Consider the following 13453-nt stretch of genomic DNA (forward strand, 5'->3'; position numbering starts at 1 on the left):
ATACATGCTACCTGTATCTTCAAACTGGTACCAAACCACAATTGCCTAATCACAAACCAGAGCATATCAACGCAAAAAAATCAGCGAGATTACGATACGTCAAATACAAGAAAGAGGCTCGTCTGCCTCGGATGGATGGTTTCAAAAAACCCACTACAACAAAACCGGTTAAACTTGTTTCGTTTACGCATTCTCCTGCACAAGAATAGCAAATTTTGGACCACCACTGATAGAATTATCACAAGCGGTTCGGTTCGGTTCTGTTATCTTTCAATGAATGCATCATGTTAAGCCCAACAGCAGCCAACAAGCTTTTGAACTCGCACGGAGCCGAGCTTTAGGCAGTCTGCGGAATGCAAGTTGTCGACGCAAACCAGCTCATTCGTGGCCGGAGGCATTTTTCTGTTCGTGTTTTGTATAAACTTCCCCGACTGTTCTAACGTTCACTCGAATGTGCTGCTTCCTTCTGCTGTAATGCTGGAAGATGCGTACGATCTGCGTCGTGTTCGTCATCTTTTCCGATTTTCATCGTTCCTTGCTTTACGTTCTTCTTAAGCCGGTCCTGGCCAGTTTTATGTTTCGACCGGCATACACACTTCGCGCTTCGATATAATTACTTCGTTTATCTTGTTAGTTACGATCGCTTCAGTAGAAACAAGATATTATTATTCTTGGCATTTCCCAAAACATGCCAGTGCCGGGTAATATAAAAACGGACAGATACGGTGGGGCGGTTTCAGTATTATTTACACTTTCCATCACTTCGGTTTACGGGTTAGCAGGTGCTCCATTTGCAAAAGTAAAGCTTACAAAGAGAGCAACAAAATCTTAAAGAAACTCCACGAAAATGAAATTTGTTTTGGTAAGAAAGTGCAATTTTAAATTTATTTTTCGAAATGTCGAGTTTTTTGGTGAAGTTGTGATTGGTAGAAAGAATCCTAATGAAAATCAGTAACATTAGCTTGTGTGCTAAAGCTTCTTTAGCACTAATCGTAGTGACAAAATTGTTTGTTAAAAAGTTTGATTGTTGTTGAATGAAATATTGTTTAACAATTTCTTTCTGTTTTGCGTTACAGCTAGCAGCGTTGTGTATTGTGCTGTGTGCTGCCGTTAGTGCTGCTCCCTACGGTCCGCCAAAGTATTCTGGAAAGACGCATGCAGTTGCACATGCACCGGCACACGCTTCCTCACATGCAGTGAAACACGTGTCACAAGCACATATTGTGCCTGGCCACAATGTTGGATCTCATTCCTCCGGTGGAGCATTCCACAAAACGCATGGTCATGGTAGTGGAGGCCATGGTCATGGATTCCGACATTAACGCGGAGAAGATGGAAATTGTAACGCCAGTTCGAATGTAAAATAATGATGTGATGTTTAATCTACGAAGTGTTGTGTCTGAATAGTATTACTTTATCTAAAAGAACCCCGGAGGTATTATACATTACTTCTCCTTTAATTGTGTTTTAATTGAATTTAAATTGAAACAGTGCATTAAGGCACCGAAACCATAACTGCATTGCGCCCTAAAAAACTACATCCGAAAAATCTTGCTTTGATCGATCCTTCCAATCGCCCCGCATTGCTTTTTCTAGTACAGACAGTCCCCGAGATACGCTATTATAGCGGACCGCTATAACCCGAGAAAATGCAACGTCTGTAATTTAATACTTCTTTTTGGATGTAACGAGGTCATGGATCGTGAGGATCGTGTCGTGTGAGGACCACCGCCACTAACAATGCACTAAAGGACCGGCCAATATAATACTGCTATTATAAGCTGAACAGCGTGGAACAAAAATAATTATAATAATTTAAACCGATCTAATCATTTTTGTTAACATTTCAACAAAATAACAGATACAGCATTTCTACTGAAATGTTACAACTTTACATTATTTTTACTGTCGTAATTAGCAAAAGCAAGGACGATATTTCTTTTAAGATTCCAAACACGTTAAACATACAATAACATCCGACATTCATTTTAAAACTCGAATGCTACCATTGCATACATTTAGGCGCCTACAGTTATGCATACATTTAGGCGCTTACGCAGTAGTTATTTCGTGTTCCCGTGCTAATTGGCCGCGGTCCGTTTGGATGCAGTTTCAACAAACAATAGTGAAAACGTCACTGTACATGGTGCACTTAGAAAACTTTATTTTACACGTGAATACGAGGGGAGTATAAAGAAGTATGGCCCGCTCACACAAAACTGGCTCATCGTGTCTGATCGCTAGCTTCTGCCACCGCCGATTTTCCGGTTCAAAAATCCACTTTACCAGGCATTCCAGCGGTTGGCACCAGCTCCGGCACCGGCCGGCCATCCAGCACCCGCACCACGTCCAGCCCAGCTGTTCCAGCCAGCACCGGCCCCGTAGCGGTTCCACTGATCAGCACCGGCGCCCCAACGGTTGGCGGGATCGTAACCTGGAAGAAAAATGTTGATACACCCCCAAGGAAAGCAAACAAAAAAAAGACATCATCCACCGTGCGCATAGGAACCTGATCGTGCAGCGGTCATGTCATTACGGTTGTTGTAGCCACGGTTCCAGGCGTTCGGGTGGTTCCACGTGTTGGTGGCCGACGGATGGTTCCAGGCGGCCGGATCCCGGCCCCAGGTGTTCTGCGCGTTCCAGGCGTTGGGGTTGTTCCAGGCCGACTCAGCCTGGTCCAGCCCATCGGTGCGGCCCTGCTGGCCCGGTTTGTTATCGGCCGGTGCGGCACAGACGGCAGCCACCAAACAGGCACTGAACAGCACAAACTTGAACATTCTGCTGGCTGGGTGTTTGTTGATTGCTGATTTCGGTGGCTTCAATAGACTCGTTGGGAGCACTTGTTACTGCGGAACTGTTTGTTGCAACACTGAATGAAAATTACGCTAATTGGTAAGCTTTATATAGTTGGATGTGTATGTCTCTGCTAGTTCGTAAGTAGGGATGCACTTCGCACACAACGGCTCGCGATCGACATGATGCTTCCTCCAGGCGATTGGATGAGTGAAATATTCAATGCCACCGCGAAGGAGGAGAACTTTATTCTAATACTCGCAGGTGACCAACCGATCGCACCGTCGCAGCTTGCAAACTACTTCGGTTCGCGATAAAACAAGCCTCGCGGGAAAGGTTAAAGTGAAGCCTCGGATCGTCGAATCGCACAGTGAGTTTCCCCACCGTTTTCCAGTGATCCGGCGGGTCTCGGAACACCTCAAAGACCAACGCCATAACGCTCAATGTTAACTGTGGCGATAATTTAAACTAATGCTTTGCTTTATTTACATTACCCAGGGGGGGGGGGGGGGGGGGGGGGGAGGTTGGCATGTAAGCCCCAGGAGCGGGAATGACTTTTCGCGCACACCGCAACGGAACGATCGTGGTCCATTCATCATCCCGAACGCAGCAGTCGGGCGGTATAATGTTTGTTCGATTAATAGTTCACCAAATAATTAGCCCTGCTGCACATTATCAGCCACCACGGTGTGCGGGGTGGTTTTCACTAACGATAGCAATATCGATTATGCTACCCATCGTGGTGCATACGCCTCCGGAAGGGCGTGCGGATGATGCGCCACACCGCACAATGTATAGCGCGCGCTATGATCGGTCGCGATCGCGAGCGAGCGAGTGGAAATGATTGATGATGATACCGTGCCCTTAGCGGGTTCTGTTTGAGGATGTTATTAGCTAGTGGCTCGCATTTAAATTGTTCCAATGTTTTAGCGAGTGGTTTAAATTATTACAATTGAGCGGGAACGGATGTTTATAAAGCTAATTTAATACTTCATTTCTATTGCTTTTCGAAGGCGTACATAGTGTACTACGCGGTACATAGTATACGGTCATGTAAAGTCAGTAACCTCTTCGATTCATTATAACAGTTTGATTAAAATGTAAACGGTCACGTAATTTGTCTAACTACATCAAATGTCAAACCGATCTAGCCGGTGCGTGTTGGAGCACATTTTTTACCGCCCCACGATCGCCCACGATCTTTAGGCAGCAGTAGCGATCTACAGTTGCTGGAAGAAGCGCATCCGCGTATGTGTGGTAGGTGTGTATTTTTGTGCATATGCCTTCACGCAAAAGCCGTTGCAATGTGATCCTGATCGGTGATCTTTAATTAGCACATGCACTTTTACTGGTACCAGCTCACCTGCGGTTCGAAGGTTTGAAATGAAATATCGTTTGTTGTGTGGATTGTAGCAAATTTCATAGCAACACCTTTCCGGCGACAACACATATGCACCGGGCACACAAATAATAATCGTTTGATTAGCATAAACGATGCACACCCACCTTCGGGAGGAGGGCGAGCAGGTAATAAAAAATAATATCTAACAAAATATGAGCCATCTTTGGCATTTTCGCTAATCGCTGTTATGGCTTGGCGAGGTGGTAATTAATTGGAAGCCGGGCAAGGTGATGGCGATTAAACAATCGGCCACAACCTAAAGAACAGGGCCGTGCCCTTCCTGCCCAAGGTTTGGCACAGGTGCACAGTATTCGCGTACGGTGTATCTAAGGGATTAAGGAGTATTGATAAATTTGGTAGCGTGTGTTGGGAAAAGGTTTTTTCTTATCTTACTGAGTGATGAAACTAATAGTCGCTTCTGATGTGCTTTGTAATGTGCATCGATAAGGTGTGGATGATTTACATTAACTGACATTTGTATTCGACTAGCTGGCGCTAAGTGCTTAAGTAAAGTGCTTTGAGTATCTCTCTTTTGGGAATTCTGAAAGATGAGCATAAGTTTAGAGTTTTAAGATATAACTAGAATTCTAGCGTACTACTGACGGGGGAGGAAACGTTAACTGAATGACATTAGACTGAAAGCTATTCTCGATTTGCATGCATCACACTAGAGCGAAGAAGTTTTACGTGATGAGAGACTTCCTACTTGTCAGATATTGCTGATTTGGTATCAGTAAAATCTTCTCCTAACTGAAAAAAAGCCGGACAGAGGTGAATCGTGCACTACCCAAACTAAGTGACTACGGGAGAGGGCATCGATCATCAAGAGGTCACGAGCACCAATAACATTTGAAGAATCTGCAATAACTTCCAAGCCGTCGCTTATTGCTCCAAGAAACTTGATCTGCTGCTAGGGTCTGAGAAATTAGAAGTCTTGTGTTGGCCGCTCCACAGCAGATTTCACCTTGAAGTGCAACAGAATCTAAAGCTAAAGATCGAACTACTGAAGATCCCAATGATTTTTTTTTAATTCAGAATTGTGGATTCGTTATACCTCCCAATAGCGCTCAGTTGCGAATAACCGAGCTACACCTCCGAACTTCAGGTCAATCCTCAAAACGAAAGAATTAATCGAATAGTTTCGAGATCTGTGAGGAGCAAACAGTTGATTGCCAAGACTAGAATAACCTGCACCACATTTATGGTTTGGGTTGAACAATAGAAGATTGGACGCACCCTTGAATATGTCTCCGGAGTTTCGAGCTTGTCAGGCATTGATGGCAGTGACCCACTTAAAGAAAGCAGAAGAATGTTTACGGGGACCGGTTCTAGCTCGTTGGCCCGTTGGCCATTCAATGCAATTTCCTGAAAGTTTTTATTAACAAACCATGTAAGTAAATTGTATTGCATTAGGAATTTTCAAGAAATCATTACCATCATTTCAAAAATTATTTTTATATTTAGAATTGCACCTTGGAAGAATTGCACCCTGTAGTAAAAGTCCTTTCAATTGTCAACCGTTCAAAGATCTTTCTGGATATGTTATTACAACGCTAAAAAGGATGATCATCATATTATTTGAAAACTGGTTTTCTGAGCGAAATTTAAACATGCACAATTACAGTTCAGTGGCTTACAACAGCTCCCGATCATGTTTTCAAATTGAAACCCAGAAATGCAGTTTCACCTTCAAATATTGTAGTATTTTTTGTTATTTTTAATTGAATGGTGTTTTATAAACCATTTTCCATATAAAAATAATTAATTATTACAGATAAATGATAAAAATAATGATCAATTAATGGAGAACAGACAAACCAACGAACGCCTCAGCTCTACTATTATAAACGCACGCATGATGCTGTCATTTTCGTGCCACCGTTGCAGTGGTAATCAATACCAAACAGTGAAGAACTTGGTGTTTTTTTCAAAATTTATGATATTTAACTAGGTTAAGTGTATAATTACTTTCGGGTAAATGATTCACGATAGATATTTTTACAGAAGAATGCTTTATAATTGTTGTGTCGTGTTTTTAGCGGATAATATTGTGCTAGCGATGCTAGACGATCGAACTATCGGCTAGTTGCCAACCACTGCACTTGAAGAATTGCCTTTTTTGGGTTGATCGCGATACATTAAAAATTATATATATCCAGTTTTCGAGTCTCGCTGCGAAATTTTTGGCCGGCCGTGCATTTGCATTCGCGAACGGTGGTGTTTAGGTAAGCGTACGTACGGGTACTCCGCCGGGTCTGGGCAACGTGTACTGCAGATGCGTGTAGTATTTTCGAACCTCACCCCAAAAAGAGAGCTGGTGCATGATTTGTGATAAACAAGTGTGGTAGAAACCCCTCAGTGTGTTCCGGCCGTGCGAGCGACAACCGTTCGCGCTTATCGGTGCGTTTTTCGTGTTGTTTCGAACCCCACAATCTGCCCTGTTACGCCCTGTTAAGAATATCCGTAGGGCATTAAACGGACGGTCCGGTGACTGCTCGGGGTGGTGAGTGAGTTGATGGTGCGCCCTTTTTTTTTTGCTTCAGTGTCTTGTGTGTTTGCTGTTTCGACCGTCGAACTGTGGCCGTGAGAAACTCGTCTTGATCATCGTGCGGTAGCCTAGCCGTCCCTGTGGCTGGCTGGCCACATTCGAGTTCGGTGCCCCCCCGTGTGCGTGTGGGAAGTGTGTTGGGTCGGCAAAATCTTGGACGGGGCATATCGTGGTGCTGTTCGCCCAAGACTCGAACGCGAAGACACACACAGCCGCCGCCCGTTGCCCGAGCGACGATAAAAAGCCAGTGCAATGTGATTGAAAATCTTCGCTACGTGTGAATATTTTGCCGAACGTCGTCCCCCTTTGCAAACCGAAAGGAGGATCACGTAACCATCCAACGCCCAAGCTTGCAGGATCGCCCTGCCATTCGCGGTAATTAGGAGAGCTCGTTTTTATGTTAGGTTATGTGCGAATGTTCCGGTTCTGCAAAAGGGCGACGGTTCCCGTTTGGTGCGTGTGTCTATTTAAGCAGTGCCCAGATCTAGATTGCGATCGCCGACGCTGACGCGGCTGTGGAAAGATGGAATGATCGCCATCCACCAGTCGTGTATTTTTGGTAGTCCAAACAGATGCAGAAATGAAACGAAATCGAGTGGTACTGAAACAACAATAAAAAAAAAGATCATCATAAGATTCATTGGTCAACAACGAAGCTGGAGTGATTTTAGTGGCGATCTGGTGTGTGCGTGTGTTGAGTGGGCGGATGTGGATGGAAGTTTCGGGTTTTTTTCATTCTCTTCGTTTCGATCTCTTCGCCCCCAAAACCAAGTATCATTAACAGCGCAGACCAGTTGTCGCTGGTCGTGGCCGCGACGAGAGTGAATTTTTGCCGCCCGAGACTACCGACGACGTGCTGAAAATATATGACCCAAGGTCTGTGCTGCTGAACGCAAGTGAGTGGTGTGCCAGGCGCGCGAATTCGGTTTGACGGCGGAGCGAATGTTGCCCGGTTGCTTTGGGCGCGCGTCGGGAGATTGTTGGCCCGTCGTCGAAGCGCATTGATCGCCAGCCAGGCCCGGTTTTGTCGCACGCACCCAAACCCCGTGGAAAACTACTTAACTAATGATGGTTTCTCGAGGTTTTCCTCGGCCAAAAACGGGGGAGGGACGTGTTTTGCTGCGTCTAGTCGAACCCCGTCTGTTTTACCGCATTTGCCACGAAATGACACATCGCGTTGTGGTCGGAACGTGTGCAAGATAATGTTTTTATTAAGCGGGTTTTTTTTTTGCTTGGCTCGTTTTCCGTTCCCTTGCGACCAGAGAGACCTCATGTGCTTTGACCAGCAGTGACCGCGAGTATTCCACGGCCGGGTGTGTATGTGTTTATGTAGCAAATTGGGTCAACCAACAAACCCCCCTGTACGGTCGACTCATCCATCCGGCGTTGTCCTGATTCTCTATGTTGAAAGTGTCTTTACTTCAATTGTTTAATGTTTGATGGTTGCGAAAGCTTTTTTTCTGCGTTTCACTTACTCACCAATATTTCGTCTGAATGATTCGCTTTAAGAATTCTTCCAAAGCGCGTCTCTCGATTTACTATGGCTGCTTCAATGTGCGTTTTTTTTTTTGGAGAAAGTTTTTGCATAGAATCATCCTCCCCCTTTCTTGACGACGTGTTGTGTGAGTCCTTCGTAGATGAGAGCTGTGACCATCGGCCAATATAGGCCAAACGGTACGAAACATAATGTGAAGGCAGGCCACCAAAAAAACGAACAGCAAACGAACTACCATTAGATTTCACTAGCTTTCCCACATTCTGCCAAAAGAAAAAGATCTCACCAACAATCAGCTTTGTACCGCAGTGTGACAAACGTCAGCATAAAAAAACTATTGCCTACTGCGATCTGATTAGAGGAATGCTGTAGTGTTGAGCAATGGGAGTCAGATAGAAGGAATCAATTTTAAAGCTTGGATCGTTTTGAGTTTCTAGTCCGAGCATTCATGGGTTGGGTCCGGTAGTGTATTGGTAGCGAGGCCGGTCTTCACACAAGGGGACCGGTTCAAAATCTCATCCTCACCAATCTACCGTACGCAGGACTTTTGACTATCCGACTGCGGGTAAATAAAGTCGAAGAAAGCCAGAACCGACACATCCCTCTTGAGGTTATTTTGTCGATAATGAAGAAGAAGAAGAAGAAGAAGAAGAAGAAGAAGAGAAGAAGTCCGAATTGAAGAAGAATACGAATCCTTTAGGATCAAGTTTTGTCGGATTCTGGAATCTGGTGATCTGGATCCAGTTCTCACAAGATTTTGTTTGTTGGATGTTGGAAAACTAAACAAGATAAGAGGACGCAAATAGAGGAAAGTATTGTATACTCTCTACTTTACACTGACAAACAACTTTGTAAGGGAGTGTGATAAGCATATTGAGATCAGATTAGATGTCAGTGGGACTCATGCGGTGGGTGTGTCTTCTTGGACAATGATATAGTGTTGGGCAATCGAATTCTAGCATTCTATATAGGAATTCTAGAATTCTACAGTAGGATAGTCTGGAGTCTCGAGTCCATTGGGGATTGAGATAGAACGCTAATGTCCAGAAACTTCAGAATCCCAATTGATAACGATTGAAAGCTGCAATTGGAATAAAAAACAAAAAAATAGTTGGGGATTTTTTAAAGACCTGGATCTGTCAAGATTTTGTCAAGGAATCTAAAATACCTAATATTTTTAGACATAAATCTAAACAAAACATATCTAGATTAAAAATCTTATCTCATCGTCTTCTGTAGCCGAAGAAGTGGAGTAGATTAAAATATTATATTTATATAGAGTAGAGTATAGAATAGAGTATTTCCGTTTTTTCTTTGGGATATAACTCTCGTGGTTTGATTTTTGATGAGGAATTCGCACTGGACTCCGAGGATTCGTTCTCAAGGTGTATCAGAGTATCGGTTGGATCGAATTCTAAATGGGAGCTAATTTTCCTATCGCAAGAATGCTCAAAATGCCTTTTTTGTTTATTTACTTCATGACTCACAAATTGTCACTTGTATGACATCAGACGGACCGTGCGAGTAGGGAATTGGGAAAGAAAAACAAAGAATTGGAATTTCAATCCATCTCACCATCACGTACGGAACAAGCGCATGGTTCGGGAGGACCCATATTTGATAACTAACATGCAATAAAGACAAGTGCATCATCGGTGCAAAGAAAAAAACCACGCACAATCAACGGAGCTGATTTTGCCTTCAAATAAAACATTATTGCACATACACACCACACAACTTTCCTCCTCTGTAGCAGAAATGTGCCAAATACCAGTCAGCGCGCGAGCCAGCGCTTTTGTGTGTAGCGTACGTCTCCGGCATGTTGTGCGAGCGGCACGGAACCTGCCACAAAAGAAGCGCACACGATCATCATCTTCAGATGGAAGAAGGCGGCACAAGACGCGAAAGTACGTTACTGTGCCACACACTGGACCGCTGGTGATCCGAGTGCGTGTTACGATTACCCATCTTCCCCCCCGATACAAGGGGCGTATCGAATATTAAACAAAGCAAGCCAATGTTTCAACGCCTTGTTATTGGGGTGGGCCACCGTGCGGGGGCCACATTTTGGGCTCCGCCGGTTCCGTTTCGCGTATTGATTGCATTTGTAGGAAATGGGAGCAGTGTGTGCGTTTCCGCGGAACGGGAAACCCGAAACACACCCTGGCGCGCTGGTCGGGATGGTGGCAATGTCGGGCGGTCCGACGATCCGATAACGGCATGCCGGCCGGCAGTGTGTGTGTGAGTGTGTGTGCAAAGATGCAGATGAAGTTGCTCCGGTGCCGGTGAAATTGGTATGGATCCGGCTGGTCCATCGACCGACATCGACCACTTTCGCTTTGATCGATTTTTCAGGTCGCTTTTCGATGCAACGCGGTTTTGCTTCTAAGGCCGCAGTCATACCGCAGTGCCGCTGCGCTGCAAACGAACCTGTCCCCAATGCAATGCTTTCCTTCGATGTCGATGGCATTTTCTCGAGATGAACTTGGAAGGAACAGTGGCGATGTGTGCTGGTACGGCGGAATAGCCTATGGTCTCGCCTATGGTGTGTGTGTGCTGCTCTCGTCGGTCCCGGGTGATGATATCATCGCAACATCCGGTTTTGTGAATAATTCGTCGATATTTCTCCACTGGCAGACGGAGCGAAGACCGATTGGCGCAACCACTAAGGCAAACCGAAGCGGCGTATTGAAGTAGAATCTGAATTTGTTATTCTTAAATCGCATCTTCCGTGTGCATGTGTGTGGTCATCGTTACTCATTCCATTTCTCCATTGCAGGCATGCACGATATTCGGGCAGCAGTACGTGAACATTGCGCGAGAGATGATCGCAATGCAGCGACACCGAAGATGTGTCACACGCTTGCTAGGTTTAGAGCAAAACGGAAAAAAGGGCGAACGAATAATTCAAACAAAAAATTCACACACGGCCACACCGTAAAGCGAACCAAAGAAACTAAACAAAAACATGACGGATGGCACCACGGGATGATGATATGGGTGCTGGTGAAATGCCAACGTGAAGGTCACACAGGTTTTGCTGCTGTTGCTGTTGCTGCTACTGCCGACGTCAGCCGGTCTGTGGAGGTAAAAATGCTTTAAATAGTATTCGCGCCTTTGAAGCTAAATGTACGCTTCTCCAAGCCGCTTTTGGCGTTGGCGTCTTTGCTACGTTTGCGTTCTGCGCCAAAACGGGGAAACACTTTATCCCCATGGATTTTTGTTGCTATCCGAGCGATACGGATTGTTTAACCCCAAAAATTAATTTGATTAGAATGAGACTGACGCGTCGAATTAGCTTGTCCAGTAGTTCTTATGGTCTTAGAACATATACACTTCGAAGCACGAAAAAAAGATAGATTGTGTGAGTTTTTAAAAGGGGGAAACTTGCTTTTCATGTAGAAGGAGAATTATCTCAAGTGTGGACTACCAGAAGCTATTATAGCAGAATGTATTCAAGCAGGCTGTGGAAACAATGATTGGAAAATGTCATCAATTGACGTTTTAACAAACCTTTCTGAGGGTCATTGGATAAAATACTAGCATTTCGTAAAATACAATCGAAATCCTAAAGATAACTGACATAAAGTTTGTAAAGATCATGCGAAAACAATTTCAAGTTAAATGGTTTGTCAACTTTTCGAGAGATTCGAGGTATTCGATTTGGGCTTGTACTTACACTTTGGACTGTAACTTCCTTGCTTATCGGTATATTGATTAGGCTTATTCAAAAAATGTATAAGAGAACATAAGTTTAAGGAAATATTGTAGAACATGCCGTTAAGAATTGCAAGTTTAAGTTACCCAAGAAATTAACTTCAATCTGTCAAAGTAGCTCAAACACAATCTCATCACACAAAGCGTTGGAATGTGATTGTTTGATCGGCTTGGATCCAACCAACACGCGCCTGATTCGTTATCGCTTTCTGGTGTTCAAAAACCGATCATCGTTTCCACTGACGTAATGCTAACGGCGCAACTGAAATCCTCACTCCACGCGGTAATAAAAGCAAAACTAGCTCAAATCCATAAATCACATCAATCGGCGCTCCCCGCAATGGCGTTCGTTCGTTTTTTTTTGTTTTGTCAACCTTCCTTTTCCCCCCCGCTTCAAAACAGCTGATCGAAGCGTTTTTGGGAATGAAAGTGAAAAATGGCACCGGTGCCTCACGTAAGCTGCGGCGCTTCGTGATAACTTGCTGTGTGCATTTTACACCCATTGACTTGTGGCCTGTTTGTGGGTGCTCTTTCCGGATCGGTAGAGAAGAACCGAGCGCACATTTCTGTTCGCCAAAAAGCAAACATCCATTGGCGAATTAATACGACAAGCGTTTGTGCGGGCGCACGCATGTCACCGTTTGGTCCGGCTCTACACTTGGCCACCCCCTACACTCGAGAGAGGGAAAGAGAGAGTCACGGATGGGTTGTAATGGCGTGAAAAAAGGAATATTGACGCGATAAGCGCACACCGCCACGAGTGAAGAGTTACTTATCCATGGTCTAGACAGTGCAACGGTGGTTTCGGTTATGGAATAGTTTTTTGATTAAACATACATAAACTCGTTTCGCACGATAAAGACATTACCGTGTGAAGGGGGTGCCTTTTTTTTATTGTAATGGATTCTTATATCATTATTTGCTGGATTTGGTACGGTTGGCTGGGGAAGCACACGGGGCGATATAGAAGAGGGCTGATAAGTAACGGCGGGTGCTTTGCGATACCATCTACTTCCCCTTATCATGGAAGGATGGAAATAAATGATACGTTAATTGTGGACCGCAAACATACACAAAGCAAGCGGAGTTGTCACTTTCGATCTGCAAACAGAGTTTACAGATGCAAGATAAAGCAAACAAACAAAACATCCTCGTTTCGGTAGCGATCACACGATCATCACGATCGTGCGTTCATTGCACCCGTTGGGGGGAAGCAATTAAAACAGTAGCGGCAGTAGGAATGGAGCAAGTTCTCGCTTTGTCTGTCTGCTCGATGGTAACGAATTATAATTTAATACGTGCTATTCATGCAAATGCATTCGTAATGATATCATTTTTCACTTATGGAATCAGCTACGCCATTACGGTTCGATCAAAATGAGGACGAGCATCACGATGGTTGTATAGGAGGCCAGCGTCAAGAATGGTAGTCCTTTAAAAATATTTGTATTTAAATTCATTCTGGTCAAGGATCGATTAGGATTCACCGAGAGTTTTA

At 44.4% G+C, this 13453-nt stretch overlaps 1 protein-coding gene across 2 annotated transcripts; it reads right to left on the bottom strand.

Moving 5' to 3' along the window:
• Positions 1-2142: 2142 nt before the first annotated feature.
• Positions 2143-2858, bottom strand: LOC128304382 (bifunctional endo-1,4-beta-xylanase XylA-like). 2 transcript variants are annotated; one of them, XM_053041564.1, is made up of 2 exons: positions 2537-2858; positions 2143-2434 (listed from the first exon to the last, which is right to left on the bottom strand). In XM_053041564.1, exons 1-2 carry the CDS (start codon positions 2775-2777, stop codon positions 2283-2285), a joined length of 393 nt encoding a protein of 130 aa, XP_052897524.1. In that variant the 5' UTR covers positions 2778-2858; the 3' UTR covers positions 2143-2282. The 2 variants fall into 2 exon arrangements, with proteins under 2 accessions (XP_052897524.1, XP_052897523.1); XM_053041563.1 differs by having other exon boundaries at positions 2510-2858.
• Between the last annotated feature and the right edge of the window lie 10595 nt (positions 2859-13453).

Source organism: Anopheles moucheti, chromosome 3, assembly GCF_943734755.1.
Source record: "Anopheles moucheti chromosome 3, idAnoMoucSN_F20_07, whole genome shotgun sequence".
NCBI lineage: Eukaryota > Metazoa > Arthropoda > Insecta > Diptera > Culicidae > Anopheles > Anopheles moucheti.